General features: G+C 32.0%; 9 protein-coding genes and 1 non-coding gene across 10 annotated transcripts; 5 read left to right on the top strand and 5 right to left on the bottom strand.

Annotated features, from left to right (window-relative positions):
• Positions 1–156: 156 nt before the first annotated feature.
• On the bottom strand, positions 157–1650 carry ARO8 (bifunctional 2-aminoadipate transaminase/aromatic-amino-acid:2-oxoglutarate transaminase; the record flags this gene model as incomplete). Its single annotated transcript, XM_003685359.1, has 1 exon — positions 157–1650. One exon carries the CDS (start codon positions 1648–1650, stop codon positions 157–159), a length of 1494 nt encoding a protein of 497 aa, XP_003685407.1.
• Positions 1651–2879: 1229 nt separating this feature from the next.
• Positions 2880–2951, top strand: TPHA0Dtrna3H. The gene has a single exon. It is a non-coding gene; the product is annotated as a tRNA-His (tRNA).
• Positions 2952–4476: 1525 nt separating this feature from the next.
• CHC1 (clathrin heavy chain) lies at positions 4477–9420 on the top strand (the record flags this gene model as incomplete). Its single annotated transcript, XM_003685360.1, has 1 exon — positions 4477–9420. One exon carries the CDS (start codon positions 4477–4479, stop codon positions 9418–9420), a length of 4944 nt encoding a protein of 1647 aa, XP_003685408.1.
• A 336-nt stretch (positions 9421–9756) lies between these two features.
• TPHA0D03400 (C2H2-type zinc finger protein) lies at positions 9757–10773 on the bottom strand (the record flags this gene model as incomplete). Its single annotated transcript, XM_003685361.1, has 1 exon — positions 9757–10773. One exon carries the CDS (start codon positions 10771–10773, stop codon positions 9757–9759), a length of 1017 nt encoding a protein of 338 aa, XP_003685409.1.
• A 2562-nt stretch (positions 10774–13335) lies between these two features.
• Positions 13336–13875, bottom strand: SMB1 (mRNA splicing protein SMB1; the record flags this gene model as incomplete). Its single annotated transcript, XM_003685362.1, has 1 exon — positions 13336–13875. The coding sequence occupies one exon, from the start codon at positions 13873–13875 to the stop codon at positions 13336–13338; it is 540 nt and encodes a 179-aa protein (XP_003685410.1).
• Positions 13876–14246: 371 nt separating this feature from the next.
• Positions 14247–14702, top strand: CHZ1 (Chz1p; the record flags this gene model as incomplete). The annotated part of the gene is made up of 1 exon (XM_003685363.1): positions 14247–14702. The coding sequence occupies one exon, from the start codon at positions 14247–14249 to the stop codon at positions 14700–14702; it is 456 nt and encodes a 151-aa protein (XP_003685411.1).
• Positions 14703–14927: 225 nt separating this feature from the next.
• Positions 14928–15599, bottom strand: TPHA0D03430 (Rab family GTPase; the record flags this gene model as incomplete). The annotated part of the gene is made up of 1 exon (XM_003685364.1): positions 14928–15599. One exon carries the CDS (start codon positions 15597–15599, stop codon positions 14928–14930), a length of 672 nt encoding a protein of 223 aa, XP_003685412.1.
• A 442-nt stretch (positions 15600–16041) lies between these two features.
• TPHA0D03440 (uncharacterized protein) lies at positions 16042–16620 on the top strand (the record flags this gene model as incomplete). Its single annotated transcript, XM_003685365.1, has 1 exon — positions 16042–16620. The coding sequence occupies one exon, from the start codon at positions 16042–16044 to the stop codon at positions 16618–16620; it is 579 nt and encodes a 192-aa protein (XP_003685413.1).
• A 310-nt stretch (positions 16621–16930) lies between these two features.
• On the top strand, positions 16931–19999 carry FIR1 (Fir1p; the record flags this gene model as incomplete). Its single annotated transcript, XM_003685366.1, has 1 exon — positions 16931–19999. The coding sequence occupies one exon, from the start codon at positions 16931–16933 to the stop codon at positions 19997–19999; it is 3069 nt and encodes a 1022-aa protein (XP_003685414.1).
• A 250-nt stretch (positions 20000–20249) lies between these two features.
• ZRG8 (Zrg8p) lies at positions 20250–22676 on the bottom strand (the record flags this gene model as incomplete). Its single annotated transcript, XM_003685367.1, has 1 exon — positions 20250–22676. The coding sequence occupies one exon, from the start codon at positions 22674–22676 to the stop codon at positions 20250–20252; it is 2427 nt and encodes an 808-aa protein (XP_003685415.1).
• Positions 22677–23638: the final 962 nt, after the last annotated feature.

Consider the following 23638-nt stretch of genomic DNA (forward strand, 5'->3'; position numbering starts at 1 on the left):
ATATATTTCTCATCTGTTCCCTCACGTGGTCTTATTATTAAAAAGTTTAACAAAGTTTACAATAATATTTTAAGTCCAACATCCAAGTAAGTTATGCTCAAATTTATTAAAAAAAGCTATTTAAATATATAATTTTCAATCATAAATTAAAAGTATTCAAAATCCAAATTCTTCTTTTAAACATTCTGAAAATCTTTTTAGACCCTCTCTTAATTTTTCAGCTGCAACAGCAGCGTATGTACCTCTGAAGAAAATCTCATTTGGATTTTGAATTTGTTTAGAATCGGCTGGTTGAGGAGGAGTAGTTTCACCTTCTGTGATGAACCAACATCCTGGAACTAGTAATACACCATTTTTAACAATTGTTTCATAAATGTGTTGCTCAACAGCTTTAGGATTGCTGTTGAATTTAGTTTTGAAATCTGGGTGAGCAGTAGCATCTATAGTAACAGTGAAAAACATACCTGCGATTGGTGGGTTAATCGTAAAAGGACCTGAAGCTGGTAAAAACTCATGTAAATAGTCAATGGCATTGTTACGTTTGATTACATATTCAGAACGTAAACCCTTTAACCAATCTATGTATCCATCTTGACCCCATCTTTGTAATAGACCATTGATTATAGATTGTGAGAAACCTGAAGCACCTTGGACCGTCATTTCATGTAAACTAACATAATATTGTAAAATTTTCTTGGAACCAGTTAACCAACCTAATCTAGCACCAGGAGCTAACACTTTAGAGAAAGAATCCATTCTAATAACACGACCTTCTGTATCTAATGATAAGAAAGTTTTAGCCAATGACTTCAAGAATTGTTCATGATTTTGTTGTTCTTGTTGATCTTCATATTTCTTTCTTTGTTCTAAATCTTTCAAGTAAGGGCCTGTTTGTAAGAAATAGTAAGGTTCGTCTTCAATAATGATAAAATCATGTTTACAGGCAATCTTGTAAATGGCTTCTTTTCTTTCGTCAGATAATGAAGAACCAGTTGGATTTTGACCAGTTGGAATAGTATATAATAATTTAGGTTTTGGAGAACCTGGAGTCCAATTATCTAAAATAGACTCCAACTTTTCTGGAATAATACCATCTGAGTCGATTGGGACAGGGAATGTTATTACACCTTGAGCTTCAGCAGAAGCTAAAGAAGATGAGAATGAATGAGCTTCCGCCAAAATAACGTCACCTTTGTTACAGAAGATTCTTAAAGTTGATTCCCAACCATTAGTATTACCTGTTGTTAATATAGAATCCCAGTCGGAATAGTTGAATTCATGAACCAATTTATTATGTTCTCTTAAGAATTCCAGTATCTCAGGTTGACCTTGAGTGGCACCATATTGTAGAGATTTTTTGAATGGAATATCCGCTTTTTCAACTTTTTCATCTCTACTAACCACATACTCTAAAGTATCATCTTTTAAGCCAGTAATTTTTGAACCAATACCGTTCTTAAATGGTGGCAATGGGGATTGAGAATGAATGTTATCCCATGGGAAATAATCACTTAATGGTAAACCACCACCTAAAAATACAATATTTGGATCATTAAACAAATGAATACAAGTCTTCAATGGAGAAGGTTTACGAGCTTTTGTTTCTTCAGAAAACAAATGAGAGAAGTCTTTAGATTCAGTTAGAGTCATTATTTTATAGATAAACTGTTGTACTTGTTTGATCTTATTGGTAGGTAACGTAAAAGTAAGAAAGAAACTATAACAAATAGAAAAGAAGGAAACAAACTTTTAATTACTAATCATACTAGAATTAGATGTGAAAGATAATTAAATAAAATAATAATTTACGTTTATATATAAAGTTTACTAATTTATATGAGTATTTTGTTAATGACTAATGATGTTAATATCTTTCTTGCTGTCTAATTTATTATTATTATTCCTGAATCTTCCTATTAAATTCCCTGTGCTATTTTGTATAAATGAACAACCCTAATTATAACTGATAGGTGTGAGAAATATATAAATAAAACCACATACAAACCCAGGGTTATAACCCATTTTTGTTATAGGGTTGGAGATTTAACAATAAATTTCGTATCTTTTTCTTTTTTTTTTTTTGTTAAAAATATTTACTTTTTTTTGTCGAAAATACATTTATTAATCAGGATATCCCGGTAATAACCGAGATGGTTAACTGTGGAGTTTCGGTTATTACCGGAACAATTATCTTGAGACTCAAAAGAAAGTATGCTAATCAGTATTCTCATCCATCTGTCAAACAGATGAGGGCAATGATAGGAATGAATTCGATTGATCAATTCTATTATGACAATCGAATAACAGAACTTCTTATCTTTTGTTATTAATTGTCCTTTTGTGGAGAAACAAGCATAGAACCAGCAACGGGTTCAATGGTATTGACGTCAACTGGGTGGTTAAGTTGTCCGTTAGTGTCATAGTTAGTAGATAAGGATTATAATATTCAATCTGATCTGTTCTCTTATTAGATAAACTACGAATAGCGGATACCATCAGAATACTGTTATAGTCTGTTACATTTGAGACTTACGTATCGTCACATTCTGTTCCTCTTATATGTCGGTGTATTTCAATTCATTTTTTAAATGACATGTCAAGTGAGTGGGTTAAACGACTAGTAGATTGCAAGAGATAAACGATAGACAGACCGAATTAACTAAACGATCGTTTATTAATCTTGAACCTCATTTAACGCTACTACTTGCAATTTGTCTTTACAATTAGTAGATCATAGATACCATAACTTCTGTGATAAATCTAAGATTCCTGACACTAACAAACACTCTACCATAGAAACACACTAATGCATAACGTAGTAAATTATCGCTGAACAAGAATCTTGTTATTTTAAAAAAATAAAAATGAGTAAATTAATTGCCATCTTAGTATAGTGGTTAGTACACATCGTTGTGGCCGATGAAACCCTGGTTCGATTCTAGGAGATGGCATTTTGAATTTTTTTTATCTGCATCTTCCCCCAATTCTACCCCACATATGATTTTATAGACATAGATACTTAAAATAGTAAGAATTGACTATATAACGATGAAATGGGTTTTCTCTCATCACACTCCCCTTATTTTAGTTGTATGATATGTAAAATAAAGTATTAATTTTTGTGGCAATAATTATAATCCTATATATACTGATTTTAAACTTAGAGCTAATGTTATTAAGCATGCTATTTTTTGCTTTTATAAAACATTTTGTAACAATTTTTGCTATTTACATATAATATACACTAAGTTGATACACTATCAAATAAAATCACTTTTAGTATCATTTTCAATCTACAATTTTAAACTTACCACCATATTAAAACAAAAACAAAAACAAAAAACTCATTTGTTAAGTATTTCATTCAAGATAAAGATTAATCAAAATTTACTAACTACTATATATGTATACGTTCATATATATATTGAAATATAACTAGAGATCGATTGTTTCTAACCAGCAAACTATACACACATTCCAACAATGAAACTTTTAATTATGTTAATTGTTATATATGTTATATTTTATATATAATATTGCATACTTATCCTACTAGTATCAATATTAATATAATATAGTAATACTTAGCCGCCGAGATTAATGCACATATAAAAATATCAAAAAAATATAAGAAAAGTTATTAGTACAATTCGCACATATTATGAGATGTCAAAATAAAGAATAATAAAATACCCGGACACACACAACATGTTATTGCAATAAAGAAATTATATTAATAGGAGAGTAACGTACATTATGATACTGCGGGTAACTGCACTAAAAAATTAGTGTTAACACATCTACCTGATCTTCTTTCTCCTAATTTAACATTTAACAGAATAGGGACTTTTTCTAGTTTTTCAATTACTGTAATTTGTTGCTATTATTGCTGTTATTATTTTCAGAAATATGAACACATTAGACTATTCAGTACCGTAGAGTTGAATTGACAATTATTATCAATTGATGCTGTTCGTTACGCACTCACGTTCACTCATACATTTATTTCATTTTACACAATTTACCCATAATATACTGTTAACAATTGAAATTTCACATAATTATTTTTTAGTATTACACTGAATTATCATCATATTTGGTTTCTACTTATTGTTCCTGCCATCGTTATTCTATTCTATTTTCAAGTTCACAGACTTCCTACAACCCCCCTCCCTTTCTTTCCCCTCTCAGTCACACGCACTCTCTCTTTCTTACTTTATTTTTATTTTCTTTTTATTTTTTTGTTATGCCACTTAATTCTGTATTTTCATTATCAAGAAATTGAAATATTAAAATCATTCTATTAACAACAATTGAATAAATTTAATAAGTCTTTGATATATAAAATTAATTATTGTTAAACTTGATTAACATATCTATTTAATTCAATTATTATTTTTTATTATTCAATTAGTCATCATTCTTTACCATTAAAGAAGAAGAACCAGATAAGTAAGTTTCGATACTATATCAAATATGAGTGATTTACCTATCGAATTCACCGAATTGGTTGATTTAACTTCACTAGGGATCTCTCCTCAATCCTTAGAATTTAGATCAACCACTTTCGAAAGTGATCACTATGTTACAGTTAGAGAATCTCAGGATGGTAACAATTCTGTTGCAATTGTCGATTTAAGTAATGGTAACCTAGTTACTAGAAAAAATATGGGTGGTGATTCTGCGATTATGCACCCTTCGCAAATGGTTATATCTGTTAGAGCAAATGGTACAATTGTTCAAATCTTTAACTTAAAGACAAAATCAAAGTTAAAATCATTCACTCTAGATGAACCTGTTTTATTCTGGAAATGGTTAAATGAAGAAACTTTAGGTTTTATTACAGCAAGATCCATTTTAACTTCTAATGTTTTTGATGGTAACGTTAATGCAGCTCCAACTGTATTGACTCAAAGACATCAAACTTTAAACAACACTCAAATCATTAACATTGTCTCTAATAAGAAAATGGATTGGTTTGCAGTTGTTGGTATCTTACAAGATAATGGCCACATTGCCGGTAAGATTCAATTATTTTCTAAACAACGTAATATCTCTCAAGCAATTGATGGTCATGTTGCTATGTTTTCGGATATCACTTTAGAAGGTAACAGTACTCCAGTTCAAGTCTTTGTTACTGGTAACAGAAATGCTTCTAGTGGTACAGGTGAATTAAGAATTATTGAAATCGATCATGATGCAAACTTACCTGTTCAATACCAAAAGAAGAATGTCGAAGTTTTCTTTCCACCAGATGCAACTAATGATTTCCCAATTTCTGTTCAAGTTTCAGAAAAATATGGTATCATTTATCTATTAACTAAATATGGTTTTATTCATCTATATGAATTAGAAACTGGTACTAATTTATTTGTTAACAGAATCACTGCTGAATCAGTTTTTACTGCTACTTCATATGATAATAAGAATGGTATTGCATGTATTAACAAAAAGGGTCAAGTTCTAGCCGTCGAAATTTCCACTTCTCAAATTGTTCCATATGTCATAAATAAACTATCTAATGTTTCTTTAGCTTTAACTATGGCTAAGAGAGGTGGATTACCAGGTGCTGATGATTTGATTCAAAAGCAATTCGATACTTTATTAGCTCAAAGTGATTACCAAGGCGCTGCTAAAGTAGCTGCCTCCTCTCAACAATTGAGAAATTCAAATACTATCAACAGATTAAAGACTGCTCAAGCTGAACCAGGTGCTATTTCACCACTATTATTGTACTTTTCTATTTTATTAGACACAAGCAAATTAAACAAAGAAGAAACTATTGAATTAGCAAGACCAGTACTACAACAAGACAGAAAACAATTATTCGAAAAATGGTTGAAAGAAGATAAATTAGAATGTTCAGAAGAATTAGGTGATATTGTTAAGCCTTTTGACACTACTTTAGCTTTAGCTTGTTATTTAAGAGCTGAATGTCATCCAAAGGTTGTTGCTAGTTTAGCTGAATTACAACAGTTTGAAAAGATCTTGCCATATTGTCAAAAAGTTAACTACCAAGCTAATTTTTTGGTTTTACTGTCTACCGTAATGAGAAGTTCTCCAGACAGAGCCTCTGAATTTGCTACTAGTTTAATTCAAAACCCAGAAACTGCTGCTCAATTAGACATTGAAAAGATTGCTGATATGTTTTTCTCTCAAAATCACATTCAACAAGGTACCTCTTTATTATTAGATGCTTTAAAGAGTGACACCCCTGATCAAGGTCACTTACAGACTCGTGTCTTGGAAGTTAACTTATTACATGCACCACAAGTTGCTGACGCCATTTTAGGTAATAACATTTTCTCTCATTATGATAAGCCGGTCATCGCATCTTTAGCTGAAAAAGCTGGTTTATATCAAAGAGCTCTAGAAAATTATGTTGATATCAGGGACATAAAGAGATGTATCATCCATACAAATGTTTTACCTGTCGATTGGTTAGTCTCATATTTTGGTAAATTGAATGTCGAACAATCTATGGCATGTTTAAAAGCTTTAATGGATAATGACATCAAGCAAAACATTCAAATTGTAGTTCAAGTTGCAACCAAATATTCTGAATTAATCGGTTCTACAATTTTAATCAAATTATTTGAAGAATATGGTGCCACCGAAGGTTTATACTATTACTTGGCCTCTTCAGTAAACTTAACAGAAGACAAAGATTTGGTTTACAAATATATTGAAGCCGCTGCTAAGACAAAGCAATATACCGAGATTGAAAGAGTCGTTAAGGACAATAACGTTTATGACCCAGAAAGAGTTAAGAACTTCTTGAAAGATATTAACTTAGAAGATCAATTGCCATTAATAACTGTCTGTGACCGTTTCAACTTTGTTAACGAGTTAGTTATATACCTTTACAATCAACAAAACACTAAGTTTATTGAAACTTACGTCCAACAAGTTAACCCAACAAAGACCCCACAAGTTGTTGGTGCATTATTGGATGTTGATTGTGATGAAAACTTTATCAAGTCTTTGTTACAGTCTGTATTTGGTCAAGTCCCAATCAAGGAATTAACTGAAGAAGTTGAGAAGAGAAACAGATTAAAATTATTATTACCTTATTTGGAACAATGTTTAACTCAAGGCATTCAAGAACAAGTTATCTACAATGCTTTAGCCAAGATTTACATTGACTCAAACAATGGTCCTGAGAAATTTTTAAAGGAAAATGATCAGTATGACACTCTAGATGTTGGTCGTTATTGTGAAAAGAGAGATCCATTCTTAGCTTACATTGCTTACGATAAGGGTAACAATGATCAAGATTTAATCAGAATTACTAATGACAATAGTATGTACAAATATCAAGCTAGATATTTATTAAAACGTTCTGACTCTGAATTATGGAATTCTGTCTTATCTTCTGAAAATGTTCACAGACAACAGTTAATAGAAGCCGTTAACTCTGTTGGTATTCCAGAATTAACTGACCCACAACCAGTTTCTGTCGCTGTCCAAGCCTTCATGCAAAATGACTTGAAATTAGAATTAATTGAATTATTGGAAAAGATTGTTTTAGAAGAATCCGCTTTTAGTGACAATGTTGCTCTTCAAGGTCTATTGTTATTGTCTGCTATCAAATACGAACCAAATAAGGTTAGAAGATACATTGAAAAGCTAGAAAATTATGATGCTGATGAAATCGCTTCATTATGTATCGAACATGATTTGAAAGAAGAAGCTTTCGAAATTTATGACAAACATGAAATGTATAGCAAGGCCTTAAAGGTTATCGTCGAAGATATCATTTCTTTAGACAGGGCCCAGGAATATGTTGAAAAAATTAACAGTAAGGAATTATGGTCTCAATTAGGTGCTTCTCAGTTAGCAGGTTTACGTGTTCCTGAAGCTATTGAGTCATACATCAAAGCTGAAGATTCATCTAATTTTGAAGCAGTTATCGATACTGCCGCTGAAGCTGGTAATTATGAGCAGTTAATTCCATATTTAATTATGGCTAGAAAAACATTGAAGGAATCTAAGATCGACGGTTCATTAATTTTAGCCTACGCTGCTTTAGATAAGATTAATGAAGTTGAAAATATAGTTTCAAATTCAAATGCTGCCAATCTTGAATCTGTTGGTGACAAATTATTGGCCAGCAAGAGCTACAAGGCTGCTAAATTATGTTTCGCTAGTATTTCTAACTATTCTAAGTTAGCTTCGACCTTAGTATTTTTGGGTGATTATCAAAATGCTGTCGACACTGCTAGAAAAGCATCTAACATTAAAGTTTGGAAACAAGTAAATGATGTCTGTATTGACAAGAAGGAATTCAGACTAGCTCAAATTTGTGGTTTGAATTTAATCATTCATGCAGAAGAACTAAATGAATTAGTACATAAATACGAATCCAATGGCTACTTTGAAGAATTAATTTCATTATTCGAAGCAGGTTTAGGTTTAGAAAGCGCACACATGGGTATGTTTACCGAGTTAGCAATCCTATACAGTAAGTATGAACCTGCAAAGACTTTTGAAAATTTGAAGTTGGTCTGGTCTAGAATTAATATTCCAAAAGTTATCAGAGCTGTCGAAGAAGCTCATCTATGGAATGAAGCCGTTTTCTTATACGCTCATTATGATGAGTGGGATAACGCTACTTTAACAATGATTGAAAAATCTACCAAATCTTTTGACCATGATTACTTTAAAGAAATTGTTGTTAAGGTTTCAAATTTGGAAATATACTACAAGGCTATCAACTTTTATGTTAAAGAACATCCAATGTTATTAATTGATTTATTAACTGTCTTAACTCCAAGATTGGATATTCCAAGAACTGTCAAAATCTTTACCAAGTCTGACAACCTACCATTAATTAAACCATTCTTAATTAACGTTTTACCAAAGAATAACTCTGTAGTTAGTGAAGCATATCACGATTTAATGATAGAAGAGGAAGACTACAAAGCTTTAACTATTGCAGTTGATTCTTATGATAAATTTGATCAATTAGGTCTAGCAAGTCGTTTAGAACAACATGATTTGATATTTTTTAAGAAGATCGCCGCATTACTATATCGTAGAAATAAGAAATGGGCTAAGAGTTTAACTATTTTCAAGCAAGAAAAATTATGGAAGGATGCTATCGAGACAGCAGCTATTTCACAAGATCAAAAGGTAGTTGAAGATTTATTGAACTACTTTGTCGAAATCGACAACAAAGAAGCATTGGTTGCATTATTATACACTGCTTACAGCCTAGTTAAATTTGACTTTGTCTTAGAATTAGCTTGGATTAATTCTCTGGAGAATTACATCAAACCATTCGAAATTTCAATTAAAAAGGAACAAGCTACTATGATTGAAAAACTGTCAAAGGAATTGAAATCTAAGGGCAATGTTTCTAATGACGATAATAATAGTGACCAACCATTAATGTTAACCAATGGTATGGGGTATTAATAAACTAGCTTCCAAAGAAGGGTACAAGTAGCAAAAACAACAACAGTATGAACAATTTTAGATGATTAAGATTTGAGGAGATTTTAGTTATTGACAAAATATTAAATAAATTGTATGTTTTAAAATTTTTATGTAATATCGAAGTGTATATTTCATTATTCACTTATAAATAAAACTAATAATACTTTAAAGATATTTAAAAAAAGCTTAATCTACAAGAAAGAATTGAAATTACTTCATCAATGCAGGTCATGTATTATCATAAATCCAAGTGACGTTATTGGATCCTTATTTGTCGTATACAATATATAATATATGTGCTTTATAAATATGCCGCTAAACATTTTGTTTCAACTCATTAAATACTTCTATCTGGGCAAAAATAGTATTAATCGATGGCAAAGAAACTTTATTACTTCCGATGGTATGTGCTGTAGATTCCAATCCATTATTATTTCTGATTGGTTCATTATCTTCACTATCATTCTCCTGATCAGCTAGATGAAATTCTACTTTTTTATTATGAGGTATCTTTGAAAGTCCAATCAGCGATAACCTTGACGAATGGTTTTGATTTGAGTGGTTCGTGACACTACATATAAAACCCGAGTAGTTTGGTCTCATAAAACCATTCAATTCAGATTTATTTTTAATTGCCAATGAATTATCGAAACTGAAATTACCATTTTTTTCATTATAACTAATTGAAGCCAATGAACTTGAGGAACTGGGCAGATTAGTGTAACTACTATGAGGAGTACTTCCATTATCTAACGATGTTCTAGAAGCATTAGGAGAAATGGGTAACGACAGATTATTATTATTATTATTATTGCTCTTTTGTAAGTCAGTCATGCTCTTTATTTTTTTAAAATCTTTCTTTGGTATCTTTAATTTATCATCATCTTCATTATGTTTACTAGAATTCCACGATGATAATGAGGGAGATGGAGAACCTGCTGTGGAAGAAGCGGAAGAAGTAGAAGAGGAAGCAGAATTATAAGCATGTGATTCCTTAATTTTTAATAATGTATTTTTATCAATATTTGTTATGAAATTATTATGATAGTCATTTAAACTAATAAAACTTCCATCTGGAGTTAAAATATTTCTTTTCATAATTCTATTTTTTGATGCTCTATTTTTTTTCTTATTAACATGGATTTTTAAATGTCTCTTTAATTCATCACTTCTGCTAAATTTCTTAACACAACCTTTAAAAGTACAATGATGAGGTTTTTCGCCAGTATGTGTTCTAATATGACGTTTCTTATGTTCAAGTCTTCTGAACCCTTTACTACAAATATCGCAAATAAACGGTCTATCAACCTCAGTGACTGACTCAAATCCCATTTTGGAGTTTATATATATTTTATTTTGAAATTAATAAGTTAGCAATTGTTTTATTCTTTTAGAGAAAACTGGGAGATTTTTGGTTATCAAATCGAAACCAAAAACAAACAAAATGACAAGACTAACGAAACGGTTATGAATATATAAAACTTCTATTATATTACTTGCATATATATAATAATAAGAATGAAAAATAATAAGACTATATATATGTATACGATACCTATATATAATTGTTATAATAGGTGAACATTCAATAACTGAGGAAATAATTAACGGTATATGTACAGTCTCGGAAAAACTCTCGAGAGAAAATGCGGAAACAGGGATTGAACTAGTATGTCCGAGAGTCTCGAGAAATGAGAAAGAGTTCAAATCCGAATAGTTAACATTATAGCGGGGAGACCATCAACACTGGAGAAGATGCCTCGGAGAAGAAAAATGCACGCAAGCGATTTCGAAATGAAACCATACAGAAAAAGGAAAGAAAACAGGTTAAAAAGAAAAGCAAATGGGAACTGGAGCTCCACTGAGGAATGGTTGGAGAGAGAAGATCGAGAGGAGCGGGATATTATCACGTATTGACTGTTTAGGTAAGAATCACTGTTAAGCAGCCACGACACTCTAATCTGGAGAGGATCGGGGGAACAAGATAGGATGAAGAGAACGGCAAAACGCTGTTCTATTTTGAGTAGTTCTCCCACTAAATTTCGCTTGGGGCGCTATTAACACTTTTTACAACTGGGGATCGGGAACCACGATTTCCAATTTTCTCAATGTCATGTGTACATATAATGTATTCGTGTATACAAGTAGTCATTCCTGCTACGCACCATCAGTGTGAGAATAATGACGACAGAGGGGCGAAGCACTGTGCTCGAACAATCGGAGTAGGTATCCCATTACTTGTAAGTGAGCGTTTTCTAAAAAGTTATGTGGTGCCAGGTTATTGTTGCTCCACGGCTAGTATGTTCACAAAGGGGAGGGAGGGAGGGAGTTACCTGATTGTGTTTCGTATACTTTGCTTTGCCCAGTTGTATGTATTAACTGTGAAGAGAACGGGAAAATGAAATTACGAAACTTGAAAAATTACGAAATTAAACCCTCGCATTGATAACCTCATAGAACACGGAATAATGAATGGGTTCTACTCATTTCCCCAACAATCAAAAGTATCAAATTTCTCGAGAAAATAGCCTGCACTGGGTTATTTTCCATGAAGAAAGCATACTAAAATGGAAAATATGGGGGGGGGGGGGCCTGAACTCCTCTGTTATAGGTTAAGATATCAACAATAAATATAACAGTGATCTTTTAGAATGTGAACTCTTTTGTTTTGTCGGAAAAACTGCCGGCTCGGAAAAACATTTATGCGCTATTTATTTTACATTTTTTCACCTGGACACCGGAACAATATCATTTAGTGGAATGCATCTGTTTATCCGATGGCAGCTCAGACGCATCACGTCGACTCTTTCATATCTCTCTTGGTAAATGATATCCATACACATATGAACTCCTGGCTTAATTGATGTGTATGAGGGCCTGATTTTTCCACGATCGACAAAACGCCTATAAAAATTTTATATCATGCTTATCCTTTCATTATATGATAATTGATCTTTGCAATTGGTCGCATCACCATGGACTTTATAGAATAGGTGCAAATAACTGGGATATTTTTGTAAACTAAAGTTCAATATGATAGAACTCGAACTTCAATAGTGAAGCATGATTGTTCTTTCTAACAATGCATATGCTCATGAAAGTAAGATAAGCTGATGAGATGCACCATCGTTATTGGCGCATGGGAAATCAACTTATCGACCGTAGAACGCGAACTCAGCCTTGAGCAAACTAGAGCATCAAAAAATAATATTTTGTTATGAACATAAACAACATTCCATAGTGTTCATATATCCTCCTCACAGCTCTGGCATGGATATCACTCGCAAGCAAATGATAAATTATTGCCATTCATTATGTCTGTACTGATCTTTTCGGAAAACTATCGAATCACTTAAAATATTATGTGGGGCTAGTTAATCTGCGGCCCCGATGTTTTTCCGAGTGTCTGTCCAGCGAAAAAAATACTTGGCACATATAAAATAGAGTTGCATGTCAAATGATAGGTATATACATACAAGAAATATAAACACGATTGCTAGATATACAACATCTAGTATTTGAGGTGTCTTTTACTTTGCATGTTCTGTCATTGCACTGAACTAGGCACTGTTAAATTATACTCCAAAAATATGTCGGTCTGCAAAGCAATCGTTTAGTGATTCATTGTATGCTAGTGGTTATCCATTATATAAATATATAATCAGTTCATCGCCTCATTGTAAATGTTCTTCAAAAGAATACGTTATCGAAAAAAGGAATTCTTACTCGATATATCCATCAATACTTTCTACAATATTCCAATCTTCTGATTTCGTCTGCTACAATATGTATATTTTCATTGATATATATATATATATACATATAAACTAAATATATCTGACATCTTTGTATATATATACCGTGCCAATAACACAGTCATACATAACTGTTCGTTTATTTTCTTTTGAAGCCTGGGGGTGGTTGGAACTTTCTTAAGTTGCCTGGTATTACCGTATTGTTTGCGTTATATGTACTCTTTTCACCGTTACTACTTGTTGGTTTTACTATTTTGCCCTTACTATCGTCGGTTTTACCCTTTCTAGCTCGCTTTTGATTATTTAATTGTTTTTTCTGCTTCTTAGTTTCTTCAATTCTATCTTTTTTAGTTAATACAGGTTTATCTTCAACAACTGTAGATAATATTTGCTCCCCTCTTAGTATCACTAAACCCAGTACTCTCTTCTCAGTTTTTATTACGTTGTTCTCTTTTGATGTATCTTGTTTGCCACGGTTTTGAATTATCTTTTGAAGTTGCTGTTTTGATATTCTTTCCTCCACACAATCGCCTAACACAACGTTCATATGCTTATCAAATGCCATCAGTTCACCTAAATATAATTTACCATCCTTTGTGACGACTCTGATTCTGTAATTGATTAAATTTCTTAATTTACTGTTTTGCTTAACAGATACTTTACCATAAGTTGAACTCATTCTTCTATAATTTATCTTGTTTATATATTTTAATACCGTTGATGCAAATAATGTGTGCTAAATGATACTTTAGAAGTAATAACCACTGTAAGTCAGAAGATATCAGATCTTTTTTTATGTGTGGAACATCTAAATTTTTAATATGTTATTTAGTATTTGAAATTTTTCAAAGACGGGAATTGTTATGAACCAACTCGTAATGAAAAATAAAATTTATTATTGAAATTTTAAGTAATTAAATTGTAATAAAATATATATTAAAGTTGATACATAATGACAGTTGGTAAATCATACCCTGACCTACATATAAAATATTGTGAAGTAGCTATAGAAAACTGAACATTAATAAATAATTATTATTGACTACTGTCATGGCTGAAGAAAAACGCAAATTAGAAAACGAATCGGAGGTAGTTGGTGACGCCAAAACCGTGTCAGAAAAGGCCACTGAACCAGTCGATACTAATTCTACTAAAACTAAACAAAAGAGAAGAAGAAGAAATTATGATGACTATGATGCCGAAGTTAACAAGGATGAAGAGAAAAGTAAGGAAGAATCAAAAACCGACGATTTTAAAGGGGAGGGAGATGAAGATGAAATTTCTGATGAGAGATTGGATGCGATGATCACTTTAGAAGATGAGTTCGAAGATGACCTCGCTGAAATAGATACATCTAATATTATTACTACCGGTAGAAGAACTCGTGGTAAAATCATTGATTACAAGAAGACAGCTGAAAAATTAGATGCTTCAACCGGAAAGAGTGCAGCCCTAGATAATGAAAATGATGAAGACGAAGACGAAGATGTTGATTTCAAAGAATAAATCAACCCAATTTTTATTTTGGAACGGGTTGTTTTTCTATTTAAAAAAATTATATAATTTTAATCCATATATTGTAATACTATTGACCTTATATCTTTCCAATGAATCTATGACATAAATATAAAGTGAATTGACGCAATTATGTTTCTTTATTAGTAATTTATACACAAATATGTCTGCTATATATATATAGATACGCATATATAATTCTTTTATTAGCATTCTTTAACAGCAGTTGTTAGAAGAAGATTTTGTCTTTTCGTTTGGAGTTGGTGTCAAACTGATAGTTGGTCCTTTAATGTTATTCGATGCACCATTGCCTGAGCCATTGTTGTCGGAGCCCAAGTCTACTTGATGTTTACTGATCATTTGGTATATTGAGGTAATTAATTCTCTGAAGGCTTGATCGACATTTTCACTATTCAAAGCACTTGTTTCAGTGAATAATAATTGGTTTTCCTGTGCAAAATTCTTTGCCTCCTCAGTTGGTACAGCTCTTAAATGTGATAAATCGGATTTGTTACCAATTAAACCAACAGCAACGTTATCATCTGCATTTTCTCTCAACTCAGTTAACCAATGATTACAGTTTTCATATGAAGATTGTTTTGAAATATCATATACGATCAATGCGCCGACTGCCCCTCTGTAATAAGCAGAAGTTATGGCTCTATAACGTTCTTGGCCTGCAGTATCCCAGATCTGTGCTTTGATTTTTTTATTTTCAACTTCTATTGTTCTTGTGGCAAATTCAACACCGATTGTTGATTTTGATTCCAAATTGAAATCGTTAGTAGTAAAACGGGATAACAAATTAGATTTACCAACACCGGAATCACCGATTAATACTATTTTAAACAGATAATCGTAATCATATCCATAATCTTCGTTACTCATCTTTGTCGAATATCTATATTTGTTTGTTTGGTTTGTTTGTCTCTGTATGCGTAACACTTGAATAACAGCCTAAATTCTAATGTAACTAAAAAAGGATGCAGTATTTTATAGTCTTAACAAAGATTCTAAACTCAAGGAGTATCAGTATTAATAGCTTATATTCTTCAAAATACCGTTCTCTGAGTGTATCCAGTTATACGAATATAAGGAAATATGGATTAGGACTAGTCTTTAAATAACAACAAATCTTAAAAAGGTCTTAAAACGGCTTTGAAAACAAAGTTGCAATACATCTAATCATAGCAGTCCCCAAAGTTCAAACCATAAACAATACACATAACCATTAGAATATAAATAATAATATTGTATCTTATAGAATTACTAGTTATCAGTTATTGATAGTATTAATATTATTGATTTTGAAGAAATTGAACTAATCATTATGTACAGTACAAATGCAAATTTCAAGACGACACACGACGGCCAGATTCTCATTTCTTTTTCCTCTTTTTGTCGTGTTGTGGGAGCAGGTGCCACGACGTCTTCTGTGGAAACTTGGAAAATGGGAAACTGGTTAAGTGAAAGGCGGAGGCGCTGGGAGAGGGGGCGTGGCAGTGAAGTGCGGAGAAACACCGTGGGAAAGCAGGGCCACAGAGAGATGGCGGTACAGAGATGGCGTTGCGTGGCGTGCGCGTTGCTGTCAGTAATTACAACCAGTGCGGTTGTTTCTACGGACATTCTGGCAGATGCGCTTGCTTCGCGTTCTGCAACATATTTGCAGAACAATAATGCGACCAGTGCAAATGACGCACCTCCGCTCACGAGTGCGTGGGTGCGCGCGTGCTGCGCATGTTACCCTCCGCGTCCACGTCCACTGCAACAACGCAGCCGGCGTCTTTACCCGGATACATTAGGGCTGGGGAGCAGTTTCCACCCTCAGGGTTGGCTTGCATTTCGGTTTAGGGTTACTCTATTTACACGATTACCGCATTCGGCAAATTCTTCAAAATACCAGAGATGAGATCTGGAGCCAGTCTAGGCAAGAACGTTGTAAAGCTTGCATGTTAGCCAACAATGACCAACTTTGACCGTGTTCGACCAACTTTTACCAACTTTCACTTGGTTGGATGTCCCTGGCGTGGAGACGGTTCTTGTGTCTTTGACTACCACTGAATGCGTACTTTGGTTCCTGGCAATTAACTCTCGATTGGAACTTTTCTCTTATATATCAAAAAACTTTGTTCTTTCTTTAACAAACACTCTTCTAGTATAGCCTCTTGAAGGGACCGTGCACACAACAAGAAAGTTTACCACTCACGAAAGGCAAGGATATGGTGCTTCCAGTCACTCCCAGCAAGAACTTTCACCGTCAATCAAACTCCCAAGTGAGGTTTTCTCTTCCTGACCTAGATGATGTCAAGGCGCCAGAAAATATACACGATATAAAAGATTCGCCAACAAAGATTGTCTATCCATCTGTGAAACTTTCAGGCCCAATTGAGTCCTTCAACACGCCACAAGACCAAGATCCATATAAAAACCGAATTGGGTCTGCGAGCAGTATGGATCGAGAAAATACACAGTTACTAGATAAGCAGATTATGGATTTGAGCTCGAATATAATGATTCAAGTCCCAAGAGATGTTTGGAGGTATCATAACGAGAAATTAAACAGGAATGCCTCAAACAAAAATGACAGTGCTACTTACAAACATAAGAAACAAAAATCGTTACAATCAATAATAGTGAACACAATAAATTCATTGAACACCACCACAGAGGATGCAGAGCATACGGAGAATAGTTTTGATGTAAGTGATATAAGTAACGTTTCTCCACTACGTCTAAATTCTAATAGTAATCATAACAGGACAAAATCCTTACCGCTTCTAACAGCCCATGGAGCATATGCTTTATCACCAGAAAAGACTCCAAACTTATACTTAACAACAGATTCTCCTCTAAATAAGTTTAATGTCCCAATTCCACTACAAATATCCATACCACCTTATCTTTCACCAAAAAATAAAAACAAAATACCAAACACTTTAGTCTACGATGGAGCTGGTTATAGTACATACGAAGAAAGTTATTCGGAGTCGATTAGCGAACTGAGTAATCAGGACAAACAAGAGCTAAACCTACAAGATAGTAATTGTTCGTCAATTTTGGATGCTTCTAGTATAGAGTCAATTGTTAGTTCCATTGCGTCGGCAGAACATAAAATCACTTTAAATATATTCAATGAAGATAATAACAACGATGACGATATAGATAATATACTAGGTATTGATCAATATGCAAATGTGAATTTAAAATTACAGAACAGAAATTTAAGAAATAGAAACTTTAAAAAACAGAATGAAAATAATCAAACACAAATTAATATGCCTCCTCTTCCTGTTTTATATTCCCACTCGGTAGATAACAAAAATATTACAAATCAAAAAATTGATGAGGGTATAGCACAGGATGAAGAATCAAACTCTCTAGCAGTTTTATCAACTCCAGTAAAATATATCAACATTCCAGATTTAGAAAAAGATAAAACTACAAAAACAAAAAATGGTACGTTAAGATTTTTTGATAACTACGAGTCCTCAATGGAAAACATATCACCAAAGTTTAAATTATCTGATAATGAAGGTCAACTTTCAAAGACATTTAAATTCCCTAATAATCCAAAAGCAAATGAACCTGATAGAGGGGGTACAAGTTCAGAGGTAACTAGAAATAATACTATTTTTCCGGTTATAAATAAGGACAACAATGATTTTATTAAAATCGACAACTCAACCGTTACAGATGAATTTGAAAAAAGAAGACAGATGTTACAACAAAATAGACTCTCTCCAAATAATAAAAATATGAAACATGCTCATAGAAGAAGCAGAAGTATTCATAATGCAGATGACATATTTACTTCTTCTCCAGAAGAAATGGAAAAATCTCAGAAGGATGTTCATTCTGGAGACATGTATACAAATGACGTAAACGCTCAAAAATTCGATGACAAATCAACTTTAAACTTTAGTGAAGATTCAAACATAACAGATAACTTATATCCTGAGACTACAACCCTTTCTCAGGAAAAGATTGAAAACAAATATCATCCTCAAACTGGTGAAACTTACCAAACTACAAAATCTAAACAGTTAGAACTAGCCATAAATGAAGTTTCAGAGGCAGTAGCACAAAAAGAAGATAAAATACTGACTATAAATGTAAAGGATTCTAATATGCAAGATATCAAAAACAACGTAGAAGTGACATCCGAAATTAGCACAGACGAAAATATTGAAACCGAAATTTCATCATTATATGAAGATTCTGATTCTAATAGTATTGTACCATCTTTCGTAGCAGTCACAGATAATAGTAAATATGACTCTAGTTTGGACAATATGACAAATTACTCATACCAATCAATGGATGCTGATGTTGATAATTCAAAGGTTCTGCTTTCAGATATTTCAAAGGAAGAACCAATCCACCAAAATAGAGGTTTACCATGTAGTGAGACATTACAGGAAGAGAAATTTGACAATTACAAAGTGTCTGCCAATATTGACAAAATTGATTATAAAATAAAACCTCTCTCCTCATTCAATTCATTTCCCATACCTTTACCTTCTAATCGTGTTCAACCTATTACAACTGTTCCAATATCAAAAATGACACTAATTGAAAATCAAGTTACAGAAGTAAATTCCTCTCCTACAAGAGCTCTTTCAGATTCAGATAGTTTACAATCGCATAATTCAGAATTTTCTAAGACATCATATCAGACAAGTGTCAGTTCGTATAATCAAACTGAAACTATGACTGTGAAAATTGGTAAAAGAAATATTGTTGGAACTTCAAGAAACATAGGTAATAATAACTTTGAATTTCCTACAAGCAGAAAAGCTAATAAATCGTTTAAGAGAGAAATTATTAGACAAAATAAGAAATTGGAAGATCTCCCATATAGGAGCATTGAGGAACATAGAGAAGGAAAACCTGTCGAAGTTATCATTTTAGATGAAATAAATGATACAGAAGATAAATTATCTCATAATAATACTGTTAAAATGCATCAAAATTCAAAAAGTTTAGGACAATTTGAGAATGTTAAATTCACAGACATAAACTCCAAAAATCATGTAAAGTTGAAGAACAGAAATTCGATTATTCATAAGAGAACTAATTCATGCCCATCGCGTGAAGAACTGTTACAACTATGTGAAACTGTTGCTGAAGAGGCTAAGGGTATAATATATGGTTTAGTTAACCAAAATATTAATAACGCAACTTTATCACAAAATGTTCAGAAGCCATCTTTACCAAATTTAACAATTCTTAAAAATCATAGTTGGAAGGTAGTCTCTCCAAATATTGAACAACTACCTTCAAAGTAAATCAATATTTCGAATAAGGACATTAATAATAATATTAGTTAGATCCAGCACAACCGAATTGTATTAAAATCACTAAAGTTGACCATATGTCTAATAACAATGCATCCTTATGTACTTTTTGTCAAACTCATTGTTTGAAAGGTGCTATGTATCAATATATAAGTATAAAAGTATATAAGTTAATCAAATATTTCTATGCTCATAGTCCTAAAGTGACAAAAACCAGGTATTAAATAGAAACAGGTATCCTCTATAGACGAGGTGAACTATCCACAGATGATGAACCTTCTTGAATTGGGCTTAATGAGAAGTCCTGAATATATTCTGGTTTAGGCTTCTCAAATTCGTGTGCAACCGCAAAAGAAATACTTTCACTATCATTGTATTGTTTTGGGGTGGTTGGAATGTTATTATTATCAATATATGAAGTTGAATCCAGTTTCACTGGGGACGATTTTCTAGGAGACCTCCGTTTAATAGAATTTGTTACTGGTGTGTTCCATTGGTTGTTAAAAAAAGTAATGGTTTTATTCTTTATCTCTAGTTTATTTTGTAGCGGATTATTTTCTTTGACATTTCCAATAGGCTTCTCAGAAAAGCTATGGGTTCTTCTAAATGACCCTGTAGATTGCCTAGAGATAGATGTCAAACAACTTAGCGTTCCCATAGGCTCCGAAAAATCGAAATCCTCGGGTACGATATTAATTTCATCCAGATAACTTTCTTCTTCTAGTTTAATATTATTTAAATAAGCATCTTCTTTCGTCTCATCAATAAAAAATAGATCTCGTGTTGAACCTGGGATATCAGAATCTAAATTACTGTTAATGTCATGAATTTTTAATGAGTGTGATTTGGTTGGGCTAATCAATAGAGTTGTATTGCCATCATTGGAACTATCCTGCGCTAAACGTTCAAATCCAAGATGCGGTGTGGTATGTTTTAAGATTATTGTGCTATCATTTTCGGACGTGACGGTGATCCCAATCTGGTTCACAGGTACGTTATTCTTGATTTTAGATTTGATTCTATGATTTTCAAAATTTCTAGTGTTTGAATAGTTGAAAGAGTCTAATTTATTTTCATCATCATACTGATCCTCTTCAAAATTAAATTTATTGTATTCATCTATATCTGATTTTTCATCATCAATATTAAAGATATCAGACATTGATGTCAATTGAGATTTAACCTTTGTTTTTGCAAGTAGATTTACAGATTCCAACTCAACATTTTCATTTTGATCCTTTTCATTTGTGTTATTTTTAAGAATATTATGTTCGTCATTCGTACTGTTTAAGTCATCATAAGTAGTTGAGGGATATTCATCAGTATCTGAATTGATTATGTCATTATCATCGTCATCATCTGATAGTTCAAATAGATCATTGTAATTATTTAAATTTTTGTGTCGTACTTTCCCTTCTTTCTCTTCCGTTTTTAACATTTTATCATTAGTAACTACATTCTTATTATCATTGTTGTCGTTATGTTCGTAAGTATCTTCTTCAAAATTAAAGTCCTCTTCATCGTAGAAATCGTATTTATTTGATGGAAAGTCTAATTCGTCATCATAACCATCTTCATAGAAATTCATATTTTCGTCAAAATTTTCATCCTCATACATATCATTGATATATACAGTTTTTGGAGGATTCTGTTCAGAATAGTATTTCATTGAAGAAGTCCTACCATTAACTGCGCCGTATTCGAACGAAAACTCAGAGCCGCTTTCTGATTCAAGGTCGTCTGTGATATATTCCTCCTCTGAATCAGGTAAATTATTTAACGTATCCTCTTTGAATATAGTTTTCGGTAGGCCTTTACTAATTACTTCTGCATATTGTTTATCGAATGTGGGATCTTTAATATCAATTAAACTAGCACTATTCATTTTGTGCAAATCATCTTTAGAATGTATTCTTACACTCCTGTTCCGAGTCTTAGTTATTTTAAGTTCAGATTCATCAATGGGTTTAGATATCTGTTCTGTATTATTTCTAGTATCAAGTACTGATTTTTGTTTAACTGAAGAATTAACAACCTTATTTAACTTGATTCCATTTGATTTCTCATGTTCTATTATTGGTTCATTTAGCTTTATTACAGAATGTCCAACATCAGATTTTGTACCCCATGAATGAGTTATAGTACCCTTAATTGCTAAATCTTCAGATTTTGATGCAGCATGTCCCTTCACTCCACTTGAAATTGATGTTCCTCCATGATTAATGCCATTCATTGTATTATTATTATTTGCTCTGCCTAACGTTGGTGAATGTATATCATCATTTTTGAATTGGAATGGTATTGAATTTACATTGACTGTCGGTGACTTGTCATAATGTATATTAGTTTGACTGTTGTTGTTCACAGTAACACCACTTGTATTATTTCTCTTAAATAGTATACCAGAAAACATTTTATTTGTTGTCAATCTGTGAAATGAATCAAAACTTGGCGCATGTCTCAAACTTTGCTCACCATCTTTCACATTAGATGTAAAATACTGATTCCAATGTGTTGAATCTTGTGATCCATCAGCTGTATTTGTACTTACATCAATTAAATCGTTATTATGTCTTTTCGGACTGAATTGGTTATTTGAATCGTTAAATCTTCCTGTACCACCATCTAATGAATTTGAACTTCTATGTGACTTAATAAAAGATCTCATGGTGGTTGATTCCCGGATGCTTTCCAGGACAAAAGGTATTATGTATATATTAAACCTATTAAAATTAGTTAAGTAAATAACACTATTGCATTTCTTAATGATTACTAAAGTTATATATTTTCACAATAAATGTTTAATCAATAGTTTTTGTATTATTACTATTATTATCTAATACTTTGAAATTTCATATTATATACATCATCGGCATTACGAATTTTTTAAGTTAACCATACAAAATAATTGATCCGACTAGTATAAAGAAGTGATAAGATGATAATTAACTAATAGATCAATGGTATTTAATTAAAACTACTTTCTACTACCAAACCAAACCATTTTAACTGAGTATTTTTTTAAAGCAATGTATTCAAAAGAAAAAGTAATTAAATAAAAATGTTTATAAGTTGTCGATTGAGATATACAATTTATATATGGAATCTTTTTCAAAACTATATAATTCGTATTTTTTTTTCATATTTAGAGAAACTTATAATATCAGGAATATTCAGTTAAGAAGTCCTTCTTCTATTGTAGGTACACTCAAATATTAAATTTTGTTTGTTTTCATATAATATTTTTTTCAATATTGTTTTCCAAAAAAATAAACACTGTAATGAGTTAATTTTAATAATCAAAATATAGAATAGTTAAATGATAAAATTAATGGAAACTAAATGTTACCATGAATGTTGATAATATTTCTAGTATTTTTTTTATTATAATATCTTGTTATTTTCAATATGATTTTTTTAAAGATTTTTTAAAAGACTTTTTTCAGTTTTTTTGTTCTTTGATTTTTCTGATTCCTTACCTTCTTGGAAGATAATTTTTAACTAGTAAGGAATAAAGTTTGTGATGTTAAAAAAATGTTAAGTTTAAGTCGGTCCCAAAATCTTATTCTTTACCCTTGATCTGGATGTACTTTAATTGATTGATTCGTTAGCAAAATTTTGCCTTTAAAT

The sequence above is a fragment of the Tetrapisispora phaffii genome, chromosome 4, assembly GCF_000236905.1.
Source record: "Tetrapisispora phaffii CBS 4417 chromosome 4, complete genome".
In the NCBI taxonomy this organism is placed as follows: Eukaryota; Fungi; Ascomycota; class Saccharomycetes; order Saccharomycetales; family Saccharomycetaceae; genus Tetrapisispora; species Tetrapisispora phaffii.